Source organism: Pyrgilauda ruficollis, unplaced genomic scaffold, assembly GCF_017590135.1.
Source record: "Pyrgilauda ruficollis isolate IOZ18807 unplaced genomic scaffold, ASM1759013v1 scaffold123, whole genome shotgun sequence".
In the NCBI taxonomy this organism is placed as follows: Eukaryota; Metazoa; Chordata; class Aves; order Passeriformes; family Passeridae; genus Pyrgilauda; species Pyrgilauda ruficollis.
The window spans coordinates 474,091-498,145 of record NW_024510655.1 but is presented as its reverse complement, the minus strand read 5'-3'; the positions used below and the strand labels follow the sequence as shown (position 1 = coordinate 498,145).

The 24,055-nt window shown below is 53.6% G+C and overlaps 1 protein-coding gene across 9 annotated transcripts in view; it reads right to left on the bottom strand.

Moving 5' to 3' along the window:
• Positions 1 to 24,055, bottom strand: part of CHD6 (chromodomain helicase DNA binding protein 6) — a 96,990-nt gene that overhangs the window by 33,144 nt on the left and 39,791 nt on the right. For 5 of the 9 annotated variants that reach the window (XM_041490436.1, XM_041490443.1, XM_041490444.1 and 2 more), the window contains exons 2-11: positions 22,768 to 22,823; positions 10,856 to 11,349; positions 7,126 to 7,264; positions 6,454 to 6,603; positions 3,616 to 3,681; positions 3,103 to 3,161; positions 2,178 to 2,295; positions 954 to 1,040; positions 591 to 740; positions 188 to 309 (exon numbers count right to left, since the gene is read on the bottom strand). In XM_041490436.1, the coding sequence (XP_041346370.1) occupies positions 188 to 309; positions 591 to 740; positions 954 to 1,040; positions 2,178 to 2,295; positions 3,103 to 3,161; positions 3,616 to 3,681; positions 6,454 to 6,603; positions 7,126 to 7,264; positions 10,856 to 11,349; positions 22,768 to 22,800 (1,418 nt within the window). In that variant the 5' untranslated portion in view covers positions 22,801 to 22,823. The remainder of the gene's footprint in view (positions 1 to 187; positions 310 to 590; positions 741 to 953; positions 1,041 to 2,177; positions 2,296 to 3,102; positions 3,162 to 3,615; positions 3,682 to 6,453; positions 6,604 to 7,125; positions 7,265 to 10,855; positions 11,350 to 22,767; positions 22,824 to 24,055) is intronic. The other 4 variants (XM_041490439.1, XM_041490440.1, XM_041490445.1 and 1 more) reach the window with 2 other exon arrangements.

The following is a 24,055-nucleotide window of genomic DNA, read 5'->3' as shown; positions in this document are numbered from 1 at the left end:
TAAAGCAAATACACTGTTTCTGGCAGCTGCCTGCCAGCTCCAGCACTTGAAGGACTCAGTGGCTGCTCTGTCAGGCCCCTGTTTGTCCGCTCTGTTCCCCAGCTTCGCTGTTCCCATGACAGCACACACAGGGCTTGCTGCCAGTAGGGCTGCTCATGGCAGCACTAGGATTCCTGTCCCTCCTCACCTGTTATACCAGTTAAAGAGCAGCCAGTTCATCCCCTCCAGCTGATACTCCCGCAGCTGGTTGCTGTTCTTGTACTCCCGGGACTTCTCCAGCTTCTGCCAGGACTCGGACGCTGGGCGCTCCTAGGAGGTGACAGCAGGAGCAAGGTCCATGGGAGATGCTAATGCCCAGTGAGGCCAAATCCCACTGCTGGGGCTGCACATCAGGGACAACATTTCAAAGCAGTCACTGACAGCTGAGTCATAGCAAGGGCTTGGCCTCTGGAACCCAGCCTCCGACCTCCACAGGGGAGGATACAGGGCTTGCACTGCAGCGCCAGGGACAAAGTCAACACTGCTGGACTGTGGCAAGACACAGGCAGTCCCTGCGCCCAGGGCAGAGAGCTGCCAGCCGGGTACGTTACCTCAGGGTACGTTACCATGTGCTTGATTTCTGGAGGGATTTGGAGGGCTTCAAACTCTTTAATCTTCCCTGGGTCAACATCCTCCTCCAGCTCCCAGGTGCTCTCCTCATAGGGCAGTGAGCACCACTTCACCAAGTAGTGAGTCACCTCCTGCAGCACAAACAGGCTCAGAGACAGGGAGGGTCAGCAGCCCTCCACCCACCCTGTGCCAAGGGCCCTTGGAGACAGGGAAACCTGTGCAAGGGAAAGCTGGGAAGGCTCAGGGTGCTCAGAGATGACCCACAATGTACACCGTGGAGCTGGGCCTCCTGCCAAGTCTCCCTCCTTCCCTCCATGGGGCAAGCAAGAGATGCAGCCTCTCACCTCCCCAGTGTCAGGGTCCTTTGTGTGAGCCACCTCCAGAATTCGATCTACCTCCACGTAGTCAGGGTTGAACAAATCCTCATCAGGCTGTGATGGCAAACAGTAAAACAGGAGGTAAGTTCAAGGTGATTCCAGGGTTAAACAGATGGGCACAAATAAACAGCTGCGGAGCATCTGTCCCCAGGATGTTGCTGTGTGCAACACACCAAGTGCCCTGGACACAGGTACAGATATCTCTCTCTGGGCAGGGAGGATGCAGGAACCTGGCAGAAGGCAAAGCTCTTTCTTTAGAGCAGTCACGTGCTCCGTGCTGCCCTTGCTGGGAGGCAGGAATGTCGTCTCCAGCCTATCTGGCCCGAAGGTACAAGTCCTAAGCTGGCTACTCCAGCTGATGTGCAGCATCCAGAGCTGTGACTGCCACAGTGCACAGCACCCAGTGAACCCCAAGGCTGCAAGGGGTGACACCTTTGTCTCTGTCTCTGCCTCCCTCTTGCCCCACCTGGCATAGTCCTTGGAGAAACACGGCCTAGGGCTTGGGAAGGAGAAAAATCAGGCTTCTACACTCACAACTCCCCAAACCCCACTTAGTTACAGGAAAAGAGCATGTGCTCCTTGCTGAACTGTTGGTGGTACAGAGTGTTCCAACACATGAGTTTTTTTTGCACCCTGAGAAAGACCCAAAACAGACTCGTGAGTGAGAAATTTGACACACACCCCCAGCTTTCCAGCTACAAAGAAGAAATTTTCATAGCCTACTGGCCTGATTTACACTTGTAAGGGGCAGTTTGAGGAGATCCAACAACTATCTCTGGAGCAGCAAGATAAATTATAGAACACCTCTCATACTAAGCAAGATTAATCTGCTTATAGAGCAGAGCAGCCAGGAGCTGCCCTAAGCTCTGATATTTATAGCTCTCTCTCCCCCACGGCATCTCTGCTCCACCACAGAAGCACCTCCAGCCCTATATGCTGCCCTCCCTCCCACAAAGCAACTCATCCAGAGCTGGCATTGCCCGGCAAGCAACACTTGTCACCCTGCTCATAATTCCACCAGTGACACTAGAGGTGTCCAGGGCACAGTCATGGACCCTCAGCTCCAGCCCTGTGCCTTTCGCCCTGGAGACAGACTGGTCTAGGCAGCAAGGTGTCAGGGGCACCTGTCCTGCTCAGCCATGGCACTGGGCTCAGAGTCAGGCACCACTGCTCACTGTGCTCCACTCTCACCTCTGTAAAAATGTGTTTCATCTGAGCCTGCTTGTTCCGGAAGCGCTTTATCTTCTGTGAGATCCTGGGGTCCTTCTCCAGCTCCTCCAGCGTTGCCCATTTACAATGAAGGTAGGAGCTGCAGCGGGGAAAAAAATCAACAACATGTGACCAAGAGGCCTTTGGTCCCAAACCATCCACCACACAGAGCAGCATGGATCTCCCAGTGATCCAGAGAACGCCCAGCCCATGCCTATGCCTACGCCTATGCCAATGCCAACCCAAACTGGGGAAAGCCATGCCTCAGGACCAGGCCAAGACCAAGCCCTGAAGCTGCAGCAGCTTCCCTGCTTCCCACCACAGCTGGCTCAGGAGGACAAGCTTTAATATTTTCCAATATTTTATTTTATTTTTTTTTATTGCAGATTCTGTACTGCATTAGTATATAACTCTGAACTTCACAGAAATTGTTAGCAAGTTCTCTTTACAGTTTAGTTAGACAAAACAATCCTTTTCCAGCCTGAGAACTAATGACACCATTGTAGCTTCAGGCCCAAAAAGTGCAAACAGCAAATTGAGGAGAGCAATCTGGGAGGATGGGACTTCATAATCTGAAGCTGTAATTGGACAATTAACCCAAATATATAAATGGACCAAAACTTATAAAAGTGTGAAAACTCATGACCCGTCGTCCATCTTGTAGCCTCAGGCAGGCTCTTGTACTGCTCAAGGTGTATCCTTCGACGGCCTTGCAATAAATCCCTACTTTATTCCTTTAACACTGTCCACCCTCTGTTCTAGGTAGCCTCTCAAGGCATCAACAGGGGCAGGAAAACAGGGATGCTGGGGTTGCAGCTAGGGATGGGATGGAGGTAGAAGTGCACAGTCCTTACACCTGCATGCACAGGGCCCACAGAAAAAAGCACAAGTACAACACTGCACGTACAAGTTCCTGTATTTGACGTAGAACTCCTCTGTCTCAAATGCTAGGCCTCCAGGATGAGCCTGAAAGCAAGAGAAGCAGAGTCAGTGATAGTCAGAGCCTGTGCAGAAGCTGGGGGGGCATGTTCAGCCATCCCCTGCCTGGCCACCGGCTCCAGGGACCGAGCCCCAGGGATGGTGAGGACAGCCAGGCACTCATTGTGCTGCTGCTCCAGAGACACAGTAGCCCTGGGGAACATGACGTGAGAGCACCCTTGAGCACGGGGGACTACAACACCTTCTGGGCACCAGCCCAGGCCTGACTCCTCTCCAGAGCTTTCTGGTGTCCAGGATAGGAGAGGCACCACATTTATCCACAGCTCAGAAAGGTGCCAGTCTGGGCATACCCCAGCACCCCACCACAGAAGCAAGAGCACCAACTGCTGCTACGGCTCATGGCCCTGCTGTACAGGGCAGCCAGGTCCCATCCGTCTTCTGCTCAGGGACTTCTAGCCCCACTGACATCTTTGCCACTCACCTCCTTCTGCACCATCCTGGAGGCAAGGATCTTCTCAATGATATTGGCATCATCCTCAGGAGGCTCCTGGGGACAGGAAAAGAGAGCTCTGTTTTTCTGGCTCATCACACTCCCCTGGCACTCTCCCAGCACAGAATGGCTGCTTGCTACTCTCCCAGTCCCCCAGCCAGGCAGACAGAGTTGGCACTGGGAGCTGGGAGAGCTGTGCTTGGGCAGCCTCTGCTGGGTGTGAGGGTGTAGGTGCTGCCAGCCCAGCTACAGTCACCCTCTGCCTGTCCTCTTCAGGTCAGCCAGGCCACAGCAGTGTCAGGCTTGCTGTGTGGGTCCTTCCAGCTACACCAGGGCAGCCAGAGAGAGTGGAAAGACTCCCAGAAAAGAGGAGGGAGCTTGGGCACTTCTGCCCATGGACTCAAGGAAGGAATTATGCCAAAATTATGCACATTCCTGCTCCAAGGCACTCTCCATGCCACATTCTGGTCATGCCTTGGCAGTTATACATCCCCATAGTGTTGTATGGTGGCAAGGGCCTCAGGAGTGTAGGCAGCATGTCTGTCAGGCCCTGCACATGTCACCCACACGCTGTCATCTGCCCATGGCCACAGGACATAGGCAACAGCATCTCACCCCACCACTCTCCATGCAGCTCTTCCTGGCAGGCTTGAAGTGCTGCCTCCTTCCCTCTGCAGGCTTCTACCCACAGATACCCTCTGCTGGCACCCAGGGGCTCCAGCACAGCTCCTCTCACTGAGCACAGACTTTGCTGCAGGTGGCCCTAATGCTGTCCTGCTGCCAGCTCTGGGGAGGTGGAGGCTTTCCTGGCTGCAGCTGTGCCAGGATCAGCCCCACCAAAGAGAGCCAGGCTTGTGCCTGTCTGTGCTACAGAGGAGACCCACAGAGGAAGATGCAGGGGAGATGACGGACACCAAAAACATGGAGCCTGCTTGAGCATTAGAAATATCAGTTCTGCTTTGGCTAGAAGATAGTACAGCAGAAGGAGGAGCAAAGTGCAGAGCAGAAAGCAGAAAGACTCCGTTCATTCCCTTCTGACAGATGCAGAGTATGGGCCAAGGCAAAGCAGCCCTAAGGTGTCATTTTGCAGACTAGAAAGTCTCTCAAAGAATGGCATGGGGCAGGCTAGGGAAGGACAGACAGACAGGGCATCCCACACCACTCATCTGAAAGTGTCTGGGAAAGCCAAGACCATGCCCAGGGCCACAGCAACCCTTCCATCCCCACCCAGAGGTGATTGCTGCCTCGGCACTGTCCTTGAGTGCAGGGCAGGATGTTGAACCCAGCACCACAATACAATGAGCAGGGAACAGCAGGTCTGCCTGGGCTCCTTGGCTGCCATCTTGAGGCCCAGAGCAGGATCTCTGCCATATTTGGGGAATTCTGCCCTAAACTGGGTTAAGACAGCTGAAGGGAGCATGCAGAAGTGCTCCAGTCTGCCACAGTCACGGTGCAGTGTCTGCTTCCCTATGCCCAGGTATCTACCCTGGCACTACTGGGCCCTTCTTGACGCTCCCACAGAGGGTTTGTGTGAACATGGCCATCACAGCAGCCCAGTGTCCTGGCGCTGGGAGCTCCCACGCTGATCCACAGCCCTTACACAGGCTTCCAGTGGTCTGTGGCTCACTGCTGGCTGTCTGAAGGCTGCTGGAGGAGCCCTGCACTGCCCAAAGAGCTGTTTAAGGACCGTGGCCAGGATGCAGGGGGAAAGCTGCAAGTCCAGGCCATGGAGAGAGCAGCCCTGAGGTCACAGCACTCACACTCTGCCCTGCCTGTCAGTTCAGATCCTGGGAGCAGCCACGGCAGGCTCAGCTGGGCAGGCTGGCCAGGCCTCAGAGCAACCACCCAGCCTGGCTGCTCTGAACAGCAGCCTCAATGACCCATCCGGAGCAAGACAAACTGAGGTGGAAGTTTAGGACTGAGAGGAGAACAGGTGGGAGCATGGACACATGTCAAAGGCAGCTCACACCTGCTGCTTTGAAAACGTCACTTGGAGTGATGACTGCCAGGAGCCCAGCCGGGACACAGCTTCAGGCAGAGCTGAACAGCACTGGAGCATGTCCTGTGGGTGTGTGGCAGCCCCAGGCAAGGCATGGATCATCAGGTCAGGGCTTACTAACAGAGCGAATACCCACCAAAACCTTGGGAAGAGGGGACTAGAGAGGGTAACAAACACCATGAAAACAACCAGTAACCATTATTAATATCTTGCTTTGTCAGTGACCAGAGAGATGGAAAGAGTTGCAGGATCCAACATATAGTCACAGACAGGCAGGAAGGAGCAGCCAGCACTGAACCAGTGGGCAGAGGCAGAAGGACAGCAAGGCCCAAACTGCAGTGGCACTGGGTGGTCCCTGCCATGCTGCCCAGATCCCTGCCATGCTGCCCAGCAGATCAGCTCAGCTGGCAAAGGTCAGGCTGGCATCACCAGGCTCTGAAGCACTGATGGAGAGTAGCAACGCGGGCAGAAAATGATGATATGGCACCTACAAAACCCTCAGCCGGCAGGAATAAAATAATAGAGTAATCATGGACAGGAGCTACACAGACCAAAGCCAAAGGTGGGCACGGGCAGTGGGTAGAACATGTCCAGCTGCGTGACATTCCAGAGACTTTAGTCTCCAAGCAGGAGCGGGGGACAGTTGAACCAGCATGCCTCTTGTCCATCTCACAGCTCCTGAAAAGCCAGCCTGAACACTCCCAGACAGGCATTCTCTCACCCCATCCTTAAGCTGGGACCCACCACTTCATCAAGCCTCAGCACTGACATTTCGGAATAGCCTGCATGAGGCAGATCCCCCACACCCCCAGTCCCACACCCAGCACTACCTCTGCCTGCCATGCCAGAGTAGAGGCGGAGAGCGCAGAGGTTCGTCCAGCTCCCAGCACAGCAATTGTCTCGCCATCATCATCTACAACCTTGAAATCCAGGTCCTCGTTGTACTTCCTCCTCTTCACCTGCCGTCCTGAGCGTCGTTTCTGTATACGGGATGAAAAAAGGCAGTCCTGGGAGGCACGGACAGACCAAGTACCGCCTCCTTGCTTGAGTGGCAGAGAGAAAGCCCCAGGGCTGCCAGAATTCCTTCCAGGCCCCAGCTGGATGGGGGTGGCAGGAAGAACAGGCACTCCTTGCGGTGCTGAGATCTCCACCCTGACCCACAGAGCCCCACCAGTCCCCAGGACGTGAGGCAGAGGAGCCCTGTAGAATGCAGGGCATGCAGCCCCCCCAGGCTGCAGGGCCAATGTGTCCCCCTGTGCTGTGCCAGGAAAGGGAGCTGCCCAGAGCTGTGCTGGAGAGGGACACCCAAGGCTGATACCACAGGGCCCAGGGCAGCAGTGTGCATGCAGCCCTGGGCCAACAGCTGACATCAGGCTGACAGAAGCTGACCAGAGTGCAGAGCATGCTCTCTGACTCCTGTGCCCAGAGGCCCGCGTTGTGATCCCACTGAGAGGCAGCCAAGATTTCACCCACCAGCAGCCCGCTGAGGGCTTTGGACATACCTGGCTGTCAGCTGACTCTGCAGACTCCTCTGGGCTCTGTACAGATGGGCTCAGGAGATCCTGATCCAAATCCAAACTGTTCACTGGTATCTCATTTTTCCTCTTCCCTTTCTTCTTCTTCTCCACAGGGGTGTCTTTGCTGCCGAGGCAGACTGACAGTTAGATCATGTCCTGGGGATCCCAGGAGAGAGGCAGCAAGCACCACACAGAGCACTGCTGCCACTGGATCACCGAGAGGCAGCTCAAGGCTCCTGGGGCTGCCCCCAGCACTGGGGATTCCCAGGCGCTGATGCTCACGAAGCACACCAAGTGTTTCTCCATCCAGCTCCAGAACACTGGGATGAAAGGGTCCACCTGCCCTGCCTGGTGTGGAGGCTGGGTGCTCTCACCAGCCAAGGGAACAACCCCACAGGGGATGTAGGAGCTGGGGCTCAGCTCACAGGGTCTAGCACAGGCACAAAGAGGATCTCTCCACCACCAGACTCAGTACACCAAGGTGCCTGCTCCGATCACAGTGCTCCCAAACACATCCTGTGCTAACCAAAGTCAGAAATAAAGTTCAGCAGCTTCAGAGGCAACCCATGTCCTGGCACCCCGGAAACAAACCTTCAAGTCCAGTCTTAGGAGCACTGGCCACACTGCTGGCCACCTCCTGCCTGTGCCACAGAGCCCTGCCAGACCCCAGTAAATCTTTACAGCAAGCCCAAGCTGCTCCAGTTCACGGTTTGTACTCCTGAGTCACAGCACTGAGCCCCTCCCGAGGCAGCTGAGCAGACTGGCGTGAGCCTCCAGCTGGAGGGAGTTAAGCCCAGTCATCACCACGAGCACAGGAGGATGCAGATCCAACTCCCAGAGATGCAATGGCCCATGACAGCAGTCACTGCCCACTCCAAGGGCCCGCTGGGAAGCTCTGTCCCAGCAGGCAACAACTGTTCTCCATGCTCAGGTCACAGAGGGGATTTGGGCTCTGCGCCCATGAATCTCACCACCTTCCTGAAAAACACGGAAAGACAAGCCCAGTCCCACGGCATGTTCTCAGGGTAAGGGCCACCTGCACCCCTGCCTGCACAAGGAAACAAGACCAGGGAGCACCACGGTAAAAAAACAACTGCTCCAAACAACTGCATGCCAGTCTGTCCTTTCCCTCTGCAAGGAACACTGTTAAGGCAATGGGTCCAAAGAGCTGGTGCTTGTCCCAGGGCTGAGCAATGCCTCCTTTCTCACTTCCAGCCCCACCATTCGTCCCCTCCACATCCCAGATCTGCACAGTGGCAGAGGAACCATTAGTTTCAAAGCAATGTCAAGATTTTAGCTCCATTTAATAACAAAAATCTCTGCTTGCGTGTAACTAGCAAAAAATAAAGGTAAAAATATGTTGTTCAGGCCAAAATTGCCCTGGCCATGCATATATGCCTAAATTAGAGACCCTGAAAATGCTCTGTGAGCAGTGCTTCCAGCAAGCAGTAACTCCCAAGATATTGATTTGTAAGTCACAATTAACAACTGCTTCATTCATGAGTCAGTCATTGACTGTGATTAGAAATAATTTAGAAGAAATTATGCCACCATTATCAGCCACTTAGAGGACTCACAGCAAGCATTCCATCTGCACAGAGTACAAACTAACCAAAGCCTGCTGCTCACCTCTCCCCTCCCTGTGCTGTCAGGGCCCCCCAGGCACCTCCCCAGCTCCACATGGCCAAGGGGCACAGGGGGATACACAACCCTGCTCTCTGCAGAGCTTCCACCCTGACACCCACTGCCACCCCTCACACAGCAGGGTTTGCTGGTGGCTGAGCCCAAAGCAAGTCTGAAAAATGGCTCAAAGAGGGGCTACAGAGGTAGGGAAGTTGTAAGGAGGACCCAGGGGCTGGACTTTCCAAGCAGCAGAGCTGGAACTAGGTCCTCCTGGAAGGTGTGCAGATGATTGGGAGGAAGCACCACAGACTCAGGCTATACTGGGATAGAGCACAAGGAATGCACAGAGCTTTGTGAAACTCCCAGACTCGCACACACTGTTTCTTCTGGTTGCATGATGTGTTACAGAGTTATATATATTACACTGTGTGGTTTTCATGAAGTGGCCTCTCCACTGGTACCCAGCACAGCAAGGCTCTGCTGGTACCCAGCACAGCAAGTTGGCTGCCTTTCAGCCCCCTGTGGTATGCTCAGAAACTGCTGTGCTGAAGTAGGAGAGCCAGGGTTTCCAAATCTGCAGCTGTGGTTACCCTGCCATGAGCCTCATCTCTGACAGGGTGATGTGTCCACCAGCTACTCACAACAGGTTGCACAGTCATGGGTTGCCCTGTATGTGATGGTCAGCACCCTGCAAAGCCACTGCTGGCAGCCAAAGGACCTACAAGAGCCATGAATGCCTTCGCAAACCTCCATGGCTTGCTCTTCCCCTGGGTTCCCCTGCTTTGGCCTGGTCCCACAGGTCCTGCTGCAGAGGCAGATCTCTGTGAACTGCCTGCATGGCAGGTCCTTACTGGTGGAGCAGAAGTGTCATTAGGAAAACAGGATAGCTGCATCCCTCATCCCAGGACCCTTCTTGGGGGGCAGTGCTGAATTCACATGGGCTTCATCCTTCCCTGCCTTGCCTGCAGTCCCTCTCCTTCCCTCTCCACCTCTATCCCTCTGTTGCAGCCTTCCTTGGGGCCTGGAGGAGCCCCTCCCTCATCCTCCCAGCACTGTCCGCTTGATCCACCCATCCCCATCTGCTCTGGCTCACCAGCTCATGAAGAATATCCGCAGAGCACCAGCCTGGGCTCAAGGAAGAACACAAGTGACAGCACTGCATGGCTCAGGGATCTGCTGGGGACATGGCACCCAGCTCTCCTGCTGAGCAACCCACACCTCCTCTTGTCCACAACCAACCCATATCAATGGCACGAAAGGCCACCCCAAAGGCAGCTCCACAGCCACGGCCTCTCCAGGATCTGGCTGTCAGTGAGCTCAGAAGAGGAGGGCTGTGGAAGACCAAACTAAATCGGTGCTCTGCTGTGGCTTCAGTGCTCTTGAGACCTGCTCTGCTCCCTGCACACACTCTTCATTAAAAAGACACCAGAGCTTCTGGCCAACCAGCCTGTTAATTAAAAGGCTGAGGAATTACCAGAGGCATTGGCCTCTGTGTGCCTGTGCAGTACAAGGGAGTCCTCAGGCCTTCCCCCACTGCTGGCTTTGATTGGCAGCACAGCTCCACAGCTGCCAGAAAGGAAAAGTCTTCCAGCTGAGGGAGAGGGGACGGGGTCTGCTCCACCATCCTCTCAAACCCGAGCCAAGGGGAGGTAGGCTGCTGGCCCTGGGTGTGCACAGACCCTCATTCGCACACAGTCCAGGGCCAGGTTTTTCTCATTCACATACCCTCTGCCCAGGCCTCAAATCATATATGACAGGCCCTTTGCCACACAGCACCTCACCGTCCTGGTGGGACATCTCCCTAAAGTCCCTTTTGCCCTAGGATGCTTGGCACAAAGGCCAGACCAGGGAGAGGCCAAGACTCTCCGGTCCTCTTATGGATCTCAAGACTCACGGGGCCATAACCCCAAAAAAGCACCTGCCTGTCCCATCTCTGCACGGCCAGAGAGCTTATCCTGGCATCCCAACCAGCACATTCAGCCTTCAGACCAGTGCCCTGCACAGCCAGTGCTGCTCTCTCCCAGATGCAGCTCATGCAAGCCCACAGCCCTTTCCACAGCAGGCCCAGGGAAAGAGCCACACGACCACCCACCTGCTCTTCTTGGATCTTGATCTGGAGGCTGGCTCAGAGCCACTCTTCTTGTCTTTAGGCTCCTTCGGGGCTTTGGGTTCCCGAGGTTTCCGGGGCTTCTTAGCCACCTCCCTCTGCTTGGGCTCCTTCGGCTTCTTAGACTCCTTCACCTTTTTAGGTTCTTTTGGTTCTTTAGGCTCTCTCCTCCTCTTTGGTTTCACCTCCACAGCTGCTTTATCTCCCCCGTCCTGCTCTGCCAGATCCTTTTTCTTCCGTTTCTTCTTCACCCCCGTGCCCCCGCTGTCCTGCATCCCGTTCTGGGTGCTTGTCCGCTTCTGGGTAGCCCCATTGGGCTCCTCCTTCGGGCACTGGCACTGACCACCTGTGTTTGTGGCTGTCACTGTCACCTGGTCGGGCACCTCGTCCTGCTCTTCGCTGCTGGCAAAGGCGTCCTGCGTCTTGCACTCCCAGGCAGACGACATTGGGGAGAGGCTCAGTGCTTTTAAGCTTGGCGGCTGCGGAGAGAACACAGAGCGACAGGTGAAGCCAATGCCACAGCTGCACAGAAGGTGGCCCAGAGGAACTGCAGCCCCACGAGGCTCCAACCACCCAGTGCAGCATGGCAGCATCCCTCAGCATTCGGGGACTATGGCTAACAGTCACCATGAGCAGACGCAGCTCAGCAGGAGGACGCCCCCCCCCGTCTCTGCCCAACAGAGGCTGACAGACAGAGGCCTTCTGGCTCCCCCCTAGCCCATGCAGGTCCCAGCAGAGGTGGCTGGCCCCAGTGCGTGCCTCAAACATTGTTCTGCCTTTGATCAAACACTCCAGACTCCACTTGGCTAAGGCAAGAGCAACCTGTGCATCCACAGCACTTCCTGCCTGTTGCCCCGAGCCAGAGATTGTCGCAGTGGGCCGAGGAGGGGGAATTAGGGATGCCTAGCAGCCTACAGAAACAAAAATAGGTCCCAGATCTATCTGGGGCAGAGCTTGAGGCAGAAGAGAAGGGTTAGACCAGCACAGGAGCTGCTGTGTGCTGGGGCTCCCTCCAAGCCAGGAGGGAAGAGCTGCTCTTCCTCCTTCAGCACTTCCTTCATTTCCTGTGAACTTTCCAGCACTGAACGCTGAAAGGAATTGAGCTGCCTCCTGGGCATGCTTGGCCTCAGCAGGCATGACCAGACAACAGCACTCAAGGGCCCCACTCTCCTCAAGCAGCAGTAGGAGTGCCTGTTGTGAGGGCCCAGGCTCAATGTGCAGCAGCCTTCGCTCCAGGAGAGCAGCCCAGGCTGGCAGGGCTGGCAGGGGACAGCCCAAGGAAGGGAGCTGTGGGTGACAATTCTCAGTGGGAACCAGAAACATCCCCTGCAGCAGCTGCCAGAGCAAGAGAGAGCGAGGGATGCAAAAGGAGCAGGCAGAAGCGCACAGATGGGGAGAAGAACATGTCAGGTTCCATTTCAGCTGCTTTACCGGTCAGTTCCTATCCCCAGTGCCCCAGCTCCACTAACACACGGCTCAGCCATGAGCAGAGGGAAACAGTGGCCTTTGCTGGGCTTGCTCATCACTAGGAGGCTGGCAGGGCAGCACCAGACCAAGCCCAGCGGCATGACTGGGGCTGGAGAGCTGGTCCTGCAACTGGGGGCTGGTGGCTGTGCCATGAGACAAGACACGGGCCCTTCCCACCAGCCTGGAGGTGTCAGCTCCTCCTAGGGAACCTGTGGGGCAGCTGCTGAGTGGCCCAGGTAGTGCTGGGCAGCATCTCCTGTGCCTGTGGGGAAGGGGCAGTGTTAGCCCTGCCACCTCACATGCACAGCTGCCCCAGGCCAGCGGTACTGCCTCCTTCACAAGCCCCTTCCCTGGTGCTGAGATGGAGGTGCCAGTGCCTCTGGCAGCAGTGCCCTGGCTCTGCAGAACCTCGGCACCATCCAGCTCCTCAAGACACCTCAGAGCTGTGGGAGAGAATGCAAATCTTTACACCTTACGGGATGAGGTCTGGAGCCCATCCAGGGTTGTCTAGGCACAGGGTGCTCTGTAACACTTGGACTTCTGATTTGGATTACATGGAAGCATTAAATGAAACAGACTGCAAGTGGAAAGGCCCCTGATGCTCCTGGAGCCACCCATGAGTGGAGCTGGAGGCTTGGCTGGCATCGGTCAAGCAGGCTGCACCAGCATTCCTCCCCACGTGCAGCACCTCCAGACTGATGCACCAGCAGCCTGGGATGGGGGAGCAGCCATCCCGCCACATGGACCAGCCACCACAGGGCACTTAAGGAATTAAGGGGAACCTATTCAGGACCAGAAGAAAATCAGCACTATTGATGCTGCTTCTGAGACCACTGGCTGCCCAACAGAAGCAGTCTCAGCCTTTGCATTCCTCAGCTCTCACAAGATGGGCACCAGCCATAACAATCTAGAATCATAGAATGGCCTGGGTTGGAAGGGACCTTACAGATTATCTACTTCCAACACTCATACAACTTTCACTAGACCAGGTTGCTCAGAACCTCATCCAACCTTGACCTGAACACCCCCAGGGATGGGGAAGTCACAGCTTGTCTGGGCAACCCCTTCCAGTGCCTCACCACCCTAATAGCAAAGAATTTTCTCCTTACATCTAATATTATGTATATATCTATATTTGTGGATTTCCTCCTAATATCTAATCTAAACCTACTCTCTTTCAGTTTGAATCAATTTCTCCTTGTCCTATCATCATATGCTCTTTTAAAAAGTCCCTCTCCGTCTTTCTTGTAAGTCCCCTTTAGGTAGTACCCCTGATAAGGACAGTCGAACAGAACAGCATTTTACTCACTTGATAAGGGCAGTAGAACAGAACAGTATTTACTTTTATCAAGGACAGTAGAACACAACAGCACAGCCTTGTAGAAATAGATAAAGGATGTAACTCAGGCAAACAGAAGTCATGCAAATTGCAAGCAGGATGCCAGCTCAGCTCTGCAAGGCTGACAAAACAGAAGTTACACAAAACAACGATATTGTGCTTACTCAAAAGCAGGGGTCGAGAAACAGCCACCTAAAATGGACACCAGAAGTTGAAGATGGACCCCAAAGAACCATATAGGGACTTATAAGAGGTGTGACGATGTAAAATAAAGCCAAGGAAGTGGGGATAGCTAATGAATATGTAATCAGTGTGCATGATAAAATCCCTGTTCACCCAACACTCATCCCACCAGAATGCAGGAATGATTCCTCTGAGTGACCAGCATGCTGCAATAAAGAATGCCTGCTTCTAATACTCAAAACTGTGTTACAAAGTTTCTATCCACACAATTCTGGTATCACTCTTTTAGGTAAATCCCCCTTAGGAACTGGAAGGCTGCAATTATGTCACCCCTAAGCCTCCTATTTTCCGGGCTGAACAAACACAATTCTCTCAGCCTTTCCTCCTAAGAGAGGTGCTCCGTCCCCCTGATCAACCTGGTGGCCTCCTCTGGAGGTTCGTGTCTGTCTGGCACTGAGGACTGCAGAGCTGGATGCAGCACTGCAGGTGGGGCCTCACCTGAGGAGAGCAGAGGGGCAGAATGCCCTCCCTTGACCTGCTGCCCACACTTCTTTTGATGCAGCCCAGGACATGGTTGGTTTCTGGGTGCTGCACACACGTCCAGGCGTGTGCAGCCTCTCATCCACCAGCATCCCCCAAATCCTTCTCATTAGGGCTGCTCTCAATCTGTTCCTGCCCCAGTCTGGATCAGTGCTGGGACTGATACCCAATCTACACTTCCTTAAAGATCTGCCAGCTCTGTTCCCTAGTCCCAGAGGGCAGTCTCCCAGGGAATCCCACTATCTCCCTGAAGAGCTGGAAGTCTGTTTCCCTAACACTCAGTGTCAGCACCTTGGCCTGGGATCCCTGTGGGCATCAGGTGTCACAGCCTGCCGTGTCCCAGGAGCAGTGCTGGCCCCAGTCAGCAGTGACTGCCTCCATCTGGAGCAGTCAGAAGCCTCTGGTGCAGGCCCTGCCATGAATGGGCCATCAAATGCCAGCCTGTGGGACCCAGCTGCACAGCCAGGGCTCACACAGGGAGCACGTGGACAGAGAGGCAGAGAGACCAGGCTGCTTCCCACCAAGTGCTGCCAGCCCAGAAACCATACTCCCAAAACTGCTTGGTCTGTTTTAAGGGGAGAATGCTTCATGTTATGCTCCTGAAGCCCACAGCAAGCTCTGGCCATGCATGTAGGACTCTGCTGCCAAGTACAGTCTGCAGTGAGAGCCTGGCGCACTGCCACGAGCCAGGGAATGGGTTTTTCCTACTACCCCTTGATGAGGTTCAGTTTATCCTGGCTTCTTGTCAACAGGAAAAGCCTAAGAAAGCAGAGCCAGCGTGTGCTCCTGCCTGGCTCCAAAGCACCCTCGCTGCTTTGCCTGCAGCAGCCCGGCCGGTTCCTCATGGCAGGCAGGAGCTCACTGTCCCCGTGCAGCTGCTGCTGGAACATCGTCACTGCTGCTGTCCCTGTGCCACAAGGGAAATCACCTCTGCTTCCAAAGGGTGAGAGCCTGAAGGGCCTGTGTCACACTGATGGGGACACAGCACTCACTGCAGGGAACTCTGCTGCAGCAGCAACCTCAGCCTGAGTGGCCTGAGATACGGGTGTCCATGAGCCAGCAGGCTGGCCACTGCTCTGACTGCGCTACCAGTCACTGCATCTGCAGCCACGGCCGGCACCGACATACCACCCACACAGACCCCCTTCACAGGAGAGGAACACATGTAGCTGCAGGAGCCTGGCAAATCATAGCCCTGGGACATGCTGCTTCAGGGCAAGGCAGGCTGCTCTGGGCTGCTCCAGACCAGCCAGGAGCTGCTGTGGGCAATGCTCACCCTGAGCGGGCAGGAGTGGGGCAGGGCAGGCGTCTCAGTACGCCGTCTGCCCGGGCTGGTCCAGCGACAGGCTGCACCCACACCACGATGAACCCACCTGTAACCCTGGCTGCCAATGCACCTGGGGGCATTCATACAAACTCATAAGGTATTGGGGAAACCCACTAATTTTGGTTAAATCCTGCTGCCCTCCTAAGTGGTTTCTACTTCTCAAGCTGTGAGGGGGTCTCCTTGTCATATGCTCTGTACAATTCCGTTCTGTCATTCTCCCCCTGCAGAGCTCTCTTGACCCACCTAAGGCATAGGTGACAAGTCACCCTCTCCTTGTAGGTAGGCTGTGCCAGCTCTCAGGCCACCTGCCTTATCCTGCTCAGCACTTCTACCAACCCCACTGGCTATGGGGTGGCAGTAGGAAGCACATAAGCATCACAGGTACCACAGAGTAGTAGGAGGGCTTCTGCTCTGTTCCTTTTCCCTTTACAAACCACAGAATGCACCCTGGGACAACCTGTAGGCAGATGCCAAACTCTGCCAGGGCTTTAAAATCTCCTCCAGGAGCAGGGACAGCCGCCAGTGATGACACATGCATGGCTGGTTCTCCCATACTTTACCAGGAGCATCTTCAGACTTTCCTCAACTTTTCAGCCTCCCTCTCCATTTCAGCACCTCAGATGAGTGGCAGGAATCAGCCAGCACCTTTCTTCCCCTATTGTGCTGTGAAAGCAGCAACATCTTCCCTGTATTTGGCTTCCTTGCCTTTAACCAGTCACTAATTTACAGAAAGACCTTTCATCAGGACAATGCTTCACGTGTTTACAAGCATTCGGTGAGAAACTTCCTCAGCTGCTGGTGGGAGCCCATAAGCCTTGCACCAGCCCAGCCCAACTTCAGTCCTGTGAGCCAGATATCTTTAAAATCCCCAAGAGATTGCAAGGACTAACTCTGCTTTGCAAAAGTCATGTTCACTATTCACCAGTGTACTATTTTCAGAAACAAAGTGCTTAATTATTATAGTTCCTAACTATTTACTCAATACCTAAGAGAATCTATTGACCTTTAGTTTCACATTTACTCCCCTTTCCCTTTCCATGGCCCTTAATGGGTGATGGCCCCAACACTATTTATTAGCAATTCCCAAATCTCACAGTGTTCCTTTACAATTCCAGAGTAAAGACCCTCAAAACAGGTGGCTTATGTGACTTTGCTCAAAAATGTCTTTGCCACACCCTTTAAGGGCAACCTGCTGATGCCTCTGGCATCAGAGATGGCTCTGGGTAAAGAGCCTATTTAACTGAGCTGTTCTGCCAACACTCAGTTTCCACGAGCTCTCACTTGACCTCACAATATTTACTCTGTGACTCCTCTTAAAGACGTTTTAAATACCAAGAGATTTGGAAAAAGATTTGTTATTAGACTCCATGTCTTCAGTGGTTCCTAATGTGATGCCCTGCCTTGCTACAGGGTTACTTTTAAATTCACAGAGTATGTGTCCTTTTTTTTTACTATGACTTTTTAAAACTAAATAGAAACATAATTTTCCATTCAACTGCCTATTCTACATATCATTTTATGTGTATACCTAAGCAAGCAGCTTTGCTGTTTCTGGGTATTTTGGAGTGGGGAAGAAGTAAAGATGACGACTTCCAGATTTTGGTAGATGATGCCCATCTCTGAACCTCTGGTAAACCAATCCAAACATGCTCTGCTTCCCCAGAACACTTTTTATCCCTAGAACTATGTCTTTGCACTGTCTCTCAACTGGCTTTTTTTTGGTGATGATTGTAATGATTTCACATTTCCAGAATACACTTCTTTGTGATTTTTTTTTTAATTCACAAAGGAATCTTCTGTAAATTACATTTCATACAGTCCTTCAGCATCAGCTGGAGCAGGAAGTCTTGTTACACGTGTCTAACTACTGTCAAATAGAAGGTCAGGAGAAAAAAATGTTTAAAAACTCCCCAGAGAGTTGTTTCATTTATAGTCTCAAACGCCAAGTTTTTATTCAGGACTTGAGGGAAGACACCATCAGGAGGTGGGAGGCAAAGCAGCTCCTGCCCCTGTTACTCGAGGGGCTCCCTCCCCTCTCCCAAACTGCAGAGCCTGTGGGATGCACTGGCTGTCCAGCCCACAAGGCTCACACAGCACCCCGGATCCTCTGCAAGCCCCCGAGCAAAGCTGGGTGCCCGCGCACGTGAAGGGACAGTTTACAAACTCCCCTGGGCACATGCATGGGAGCTGAGAAGCAGTGAAATTCAGCAGTGTTTTCCCCACATCTGCTTAGGACAAGACCAGTGGGACTGCCCGTGGTGAGCCAGGGACAAAACCCACAGCCTCACCTGCCTGCAACAGGTACCTGCAAAGGGAACAGCAGCGGAAAAGAGGGAACTGCAAAGAGAAGGTGGGGACGCGAAGAAGCAACATCTGCTGCCCCATAAAGGAAACGCTGATTTACACAGCTTATGCACTTTCAGCAGCAGCAGTAATAATAATAAATAATAATAAGAGTAATAATTATAGTATCTATGAGAGGCAGGAGCAGAGAGGCTCCTCTGGACCCACATGGCAGAAGTCACATGCCAGCACTGCCAGGAGATGCGATGGGGATGACGGAGGTGTTGCATCCGCACTGCTGGGTTTTGGAGCCTGATCCATATCTAAACCCTGCACTATCCCATGAGTTTGGGTGCGGGAAGGAGAAAAGATCAAAAGCTTCATGCCCACCCCATAATCCATCCTGCAGGCTTTCCTCTTCAAGAGCAGTGCTCCCAGCAGGGCAAAGCTCTGCCACAGCCTCAGGATCTGAACAGCAGCTCTGTCTAGTAAGAAGGCCACAGACGAGCTCTTCCAATGGTCAAAACACCAAGAGCAGATCCACCTCCCCTGGCAACCAGCCTCAGATGACATCCACACAACACAGCCTCACCAGGCAGCGTGACTGCAGCCAGCAGTCACAAGGTGCAGACACCTTGCTCCCAGCTGCTAGGACCATTCAAGCCCTGTTTACTGCACTCTTGGCCAAGCTTTCCTGCACTGCATCAGGAGCTCTGCAGAAGCCTGCATTTGGGTCTAGGGCATGTATTAAACCCTACAGAGATCTGTTCTGTATGTGGAGTGTCCACAGGGACCTGACTGCAAGGGGTCATCAATGGTTTCCATGCTCTTTGGGCAGAGACTGATGCCTGGGGGCTGCCCAGCAACCCTGTTGCCCATTTCCCCCCTCAGCACTGGCCGAAGCCACCAGCTAGCCTGCCACTCCAACAGCAGCCCAAGATGGGCACCACGACACAGCTCTGCCTCCCCGAGATGGTCAGGCTGGCCATCACCAGCCCAGTCTACCCACACAGCTGGTTGTAGAGCCCAACAGAAGCAGAACAGGCAGCTCCTTTCACACAGAGGGTTTTGGCAGGCTGGTGAGCCAAACACTCCAGCAGCGCCATCCCCACCAGTGGTGTGTACAGCATGGGTTGTTGTGCTCTGGTTGCCCAGTATCTGCACCCCTTGTTTCCAGCTCTTAATCCAATGGAACAAGAAGCTAAAAATATACAAGTGCCACCTTCCATCGTGTCTCTGAGCAGGCTATGCAGTCACCATGGGATGTGCATGATGGAGGCAGGGCCTGGCTCTGTTCCCAAGATACTCCACCACAATGCAGCTCTCAACAACTACAGCTCAGAAGCTCTGTCCAGTGACAGGGCCAGCCCTGGCAGCGGGCACACGTGTTCCCACCACCCTAGCAGAGGGAATGGGTGGGGCAGAGGGCAATGCTGCTGCCCTGGGCTGTCAAGGCTGTCCTCCCTACTCAGGACAAAAACCTGTGCAGCCCTTGGAGCTTGGGAGAGACCCAGCACTTGTGGATGTGTGTGCAGGAGAGGGGCACCCTGGCAGCTCACTGCTCCCCCCGCCCTTCACCCTTACAGAGTGAGTGCCCAAAACTCCTCCACCCACCCAGCATCGGGGGCTCATCAGACCTGACAGTCTCACCATGACCAAAAAAAGGCCATAGACAGCCTGGGACAGAGCTACAAGTGACCTCAGGCTTGGACAGCCCACACTCCCCCCCTGGCGCTGCTCCCACTGCTCAGGAGCCTGCTTCAGCCTCGAGGAACTCTGGTAAAAACCCCCAGCTGCATCTGCATTTGCAGTACGCGAGATAGCAAAGCTCACTTTCACATAAACAGACCCATAAAATTCAGGAAAATCCTTCATTTTATGCAGTGAGTGCTTGAAGGAAAGGCAAGCAGAGCTCCCTCAGATGCTCCCAGGGGTCTCCCTCTTGCAAGGGCTGGCCAGCAGCCACACGATACCTGCAGCCCTGGGCTGTTCCCCATGGCCTCCCACTGCTGTCCACACACTGCAGGGGATCCAGCTATTCCTGCCACTTCCAAGCCCAGGCTGGAAAGTCAGAAGACCCCTCCAGGAGAAGGCTAAGGGGTCACAGGACTTTCCACCTCTCTGTCTCCAATGCAATTCTGCTCTGCTCTCACAGTCCATGCAGGATGGTAGCACTTCCATGGCTGTAGAATAAGAAGATTTAGAGGCACTGTGGGATAACTGCATTTATTTTAGTTCATTATTTCTCTGGTTATTTAACAAGTCAGAGTTTGCCAGAAATAAAGAGTAAAAGACCCTTCAATGCCAGGGACAAACAGGACACAGACAGGAGAGACAGCCCAGGGAATGATGGTGCTGAGCCCTCAAAGGAAATCCATCACTTATCACTGCTTTCGGGGGTAACCAGGCACTCCTGTCCCACCTCCACCACCAGACAAGGCACCCTGGCATGAAAACTTGTAAGTCATGAGACAAGTGACAGGTTTCACGAGTTAGTCACAGCTTGGTGACAAATGTACCAGATTTTTGTGCATCACTAAGGAAAAAGAGTTGAGGAAACAGAGCCCCTGCCTTTGCTAACAACAGCCCCTCAGATGAGTGAAACAGTTGGCAGTGCCCTGTAACCCAACCTATCGTAATTTGCACAGGAAAAGAAGCACTGCTACAGGGGACACCAAGGGAGCACAGAGAGGAGCTCCTCCCCAGACAGCCCACTTTGAGACCCCATCTCTCCAACTAGGTTTCCTAATCCACTGGCAGTGGACACAGAGAAGACACAGCATTGGCCTAGGACAGCCAAGAACTAGGGAAAGGAGAGAGCACATCCAGTACTTTTTCCCAAAGGCAGTTGACAGTTCCCCTGCCATGCCTCACCAATATGAAGAGTACCAGAATTTTGCCAACCTTTTCATCCTTGGGCCAGATCCTACACCCATATGATGAGCAACATGGAGCTCCCGCAGGTGAGAGGCTGGCAGGGAAACACATGACTTTTGAGAGCCTTGGAACCACATAAGCACCTCATCTTCTCCAGAGAGACTGTTCAATGGAAGGCAACAGCCTCTCTTGGTGCCATGAGAAGTCTGTTTACAAGGTGTGGGCACTCCTGGGCTCAGGTGTCCAGAGTGATGTGGAATGCCACCCTTGCGAGTTTTGCTGCCAGTGCTGCTCATCTGGGCATTACAGGGAGCCACCTACTCCTTCACCACCTCAACCAGGCACCCAGAATGCCCGCAGGAGCCCTGCTTGGCCAGGCTTTCTTCCAAACACTGAATTTGGGAGTGCTGCACCCCACCCATGACATGCTGCAAGGTTTGTCCTGCACTGCTGCTGGCTTAGAGAGCTCAGGAGATGAGCAGCTGAAACTCTACCCCTCCTTCCTCACACCACATGCCTTTATCTCCCTCCCAGATTTTATCTGCAGCAACAGCTACAAAAAACAATTTTCAGCTGAGCCCTCTAAAATCTCCAAATGGTGGGGGAGGATGGCTTTGCCATGCTTAAACCCCATGTCATTTCAGTAATCCCATTTCCAGAGCACCCAAATCTGCTATATTAGCCCAATGAGTGGCATGAATTTCTTACCTGGGCTCTGCTATCAGAGGAGGGAGATCACTGACCCACACCCCAAAGCATCCTGCTCTCCTGCAGGCCTTTGCTCTGCCCCATCAGGAGCAATCCAGCCATGCAGGTACACAAGACCTTCCATGATCCCTTCCTCCTCTTCCTCGCCTTGAGGCTGGCTCTGCTTCTTCACAGTGTCTTCAGGACACACTGCTAAACTCATTACTTCCTACAGTACTGGTGCTCTGAACATACACCTTTCAATATCTGCAGCATTTGCCTTGCTGCAAGCCCAGAACAGCACACTGACCTCTTCAAAACATTCCCTCCCTTCCTCCTCCCATTAACCTGCCACGGCAGTGTGATCTGGGGTGCCCTGAGGATCACGTGCTGCTTCAGAGCTGGTTAGAAATGGCACAGGCTTGTGCCCTCAAGCAGATTTATCCCCTTGCTCAATGCTCACTTGAATGGTTTCCCATTAAAAGCAGCACGGATACAAATCAGCTCCGGGCAGACCAGTTTGTTTTACACCTCCAGCCACATTTCAGCCCCACAGGCAGAGTGGCTCTCCATGCATGTAACCAGTCCTTTCCCCTCAGCAGAGTGCCAGTGGTCAGGCTCTTCCCCTGCACACACTTAATACAGAGACTACTGGCTCACAAATCTCCTCTGGGAGCAGCAGGCTGTTATGATCCAATGCAACAATCCAGAAATGACAGCTTTGTGAGATGGAATTTTTTCTGAGTAAGGGAAAAAATTCCCCCCGTTCAAGCTCTCACAGCTCCCAGACATTATCTTCCTGAACCTCCCAGCTGGTATTAGTCCTGGTGTATCATGTTAGTAGCAGCAATCACAGCCAACATGTGGTTTTGTAATGAGATTACAGCAAGAGCCAATACTGTGGACTTTGAGACAAAAAGAAGGGCTGCTCCTCCACTGGGGTAGCACCAAGTCAAGAGCATTTCCACTGCTGAAGATAAACCCCACCTTGTTCAATGGTCCCATCAGGCTCACCCACTCTGGGGTGCAGCTCAGCTCCTTGAAATTTGACCTGAGCTGCACCCCTGCCTGGAAATTCAAGACAACACTTGCCCAGCCTATTTCCCACCACACATCAGTTGCAACAATTTCTATATGGGACATGGTCCTCAGGCCTTGACAGCTGAATTGGGAGAAGGAGAGAGGGTCACAAACCTGCTTTTCTTTTTTCTGTATTTTCATTATCATCAAATCTGGGATGAATGTTATTTCTGCAAGACACAACACAAAAAAAATTCAATGACGAGACTGCTGTATCTGAGGCACTCCATCCTTCTATTCACCCCTCCAGAAGGCTGAGCCAACCCCGGGGCTGCTCAGAGCAACAAAGCTGCCAGAATTAAACTCTCAGGGACAAACTTAGGGACATCTGCTCTGCTGAGCCACGGCAAGAGCCCAGCCACAGTTATCCCCACAGTACTGCCTGAAACCCACCGGCCAAGACCAACATGGCAGCCACAGCCCCGGCAAGAAGCGGCACGTCTGGGGCTTGCACAGAGCACACTCCAACTCCCCAGAGCCACAGGAATAGCCCAGGCCCTGCTGAGAGATTTGTTGGATGCTGCCAGCCCTGCAGTAGCAGAGGGAAGTAAACAAACCAGCCTCTGCCAAGCAGCAATGACAGCAGAAATAGACTGGAGAGGATGCGGGAACTTGACGTGGGCTGCAAGCCCTATGATCATGACACAGAAGAGCTGCTATAGGGACAAAGATGGAGCAAGCAAGGAGGAGAAGAACCATGTCTCCCCACAAGCAGCCTCAGGTGCACTGCTGGTTGTGTCCCCAGGCCTGTGCCCACGCAGCAGGGAGGACTCTGCATGAGTGGCACCCACCTTGCAGCCCACAGGGAGGATGGGCTGAGCGAGGGGTCATTTCCAAGCAACCCCTCCACAGCAGGCCTGATCAGAGGGGCTGCAGTCACAAGTCCAGCTCTTAGCAGCACCTTAGTGCCAGGGGCGACAAGGTCCCCACACTTTTCTCCCCAGTGGATCAATGAGGGGTCTGTGGCAATGCAGCACCATGATGTGACAGCTACAGCGAGTCTGAAGCTGCACAGATTAATTTGCCATAACAGACACCAACTCGACCAGCCTAAATTTGCTAGAGAACAGAAGTAAACGAGTCCTCGGGTATGATAATGATAGGTCAGACTCAAATCCAAACAGGGGACCCCAGCCAATCCCATTTCATTAGGGAGACATATCCCTGGCCAGTGAGCTGGCTGGTGTTAAGATCCCAACCAATCAGCTGTGCAAGCACAGGAAATTTGAAGCCTTTATAAAAGGGGGCGCCCAACAATGAACTTTGGCTGCTGTCGCATGAACTTCGGTGTGTTCTGTCACGTGCCTGTCTCTAAAACTGTGACAAGTGGTGACCTCTGACGTGATACAACAGCTGCCATGGGTAGAGCAGGGAGACAGAGGGCAGCGGGGAAAGCTGCCTG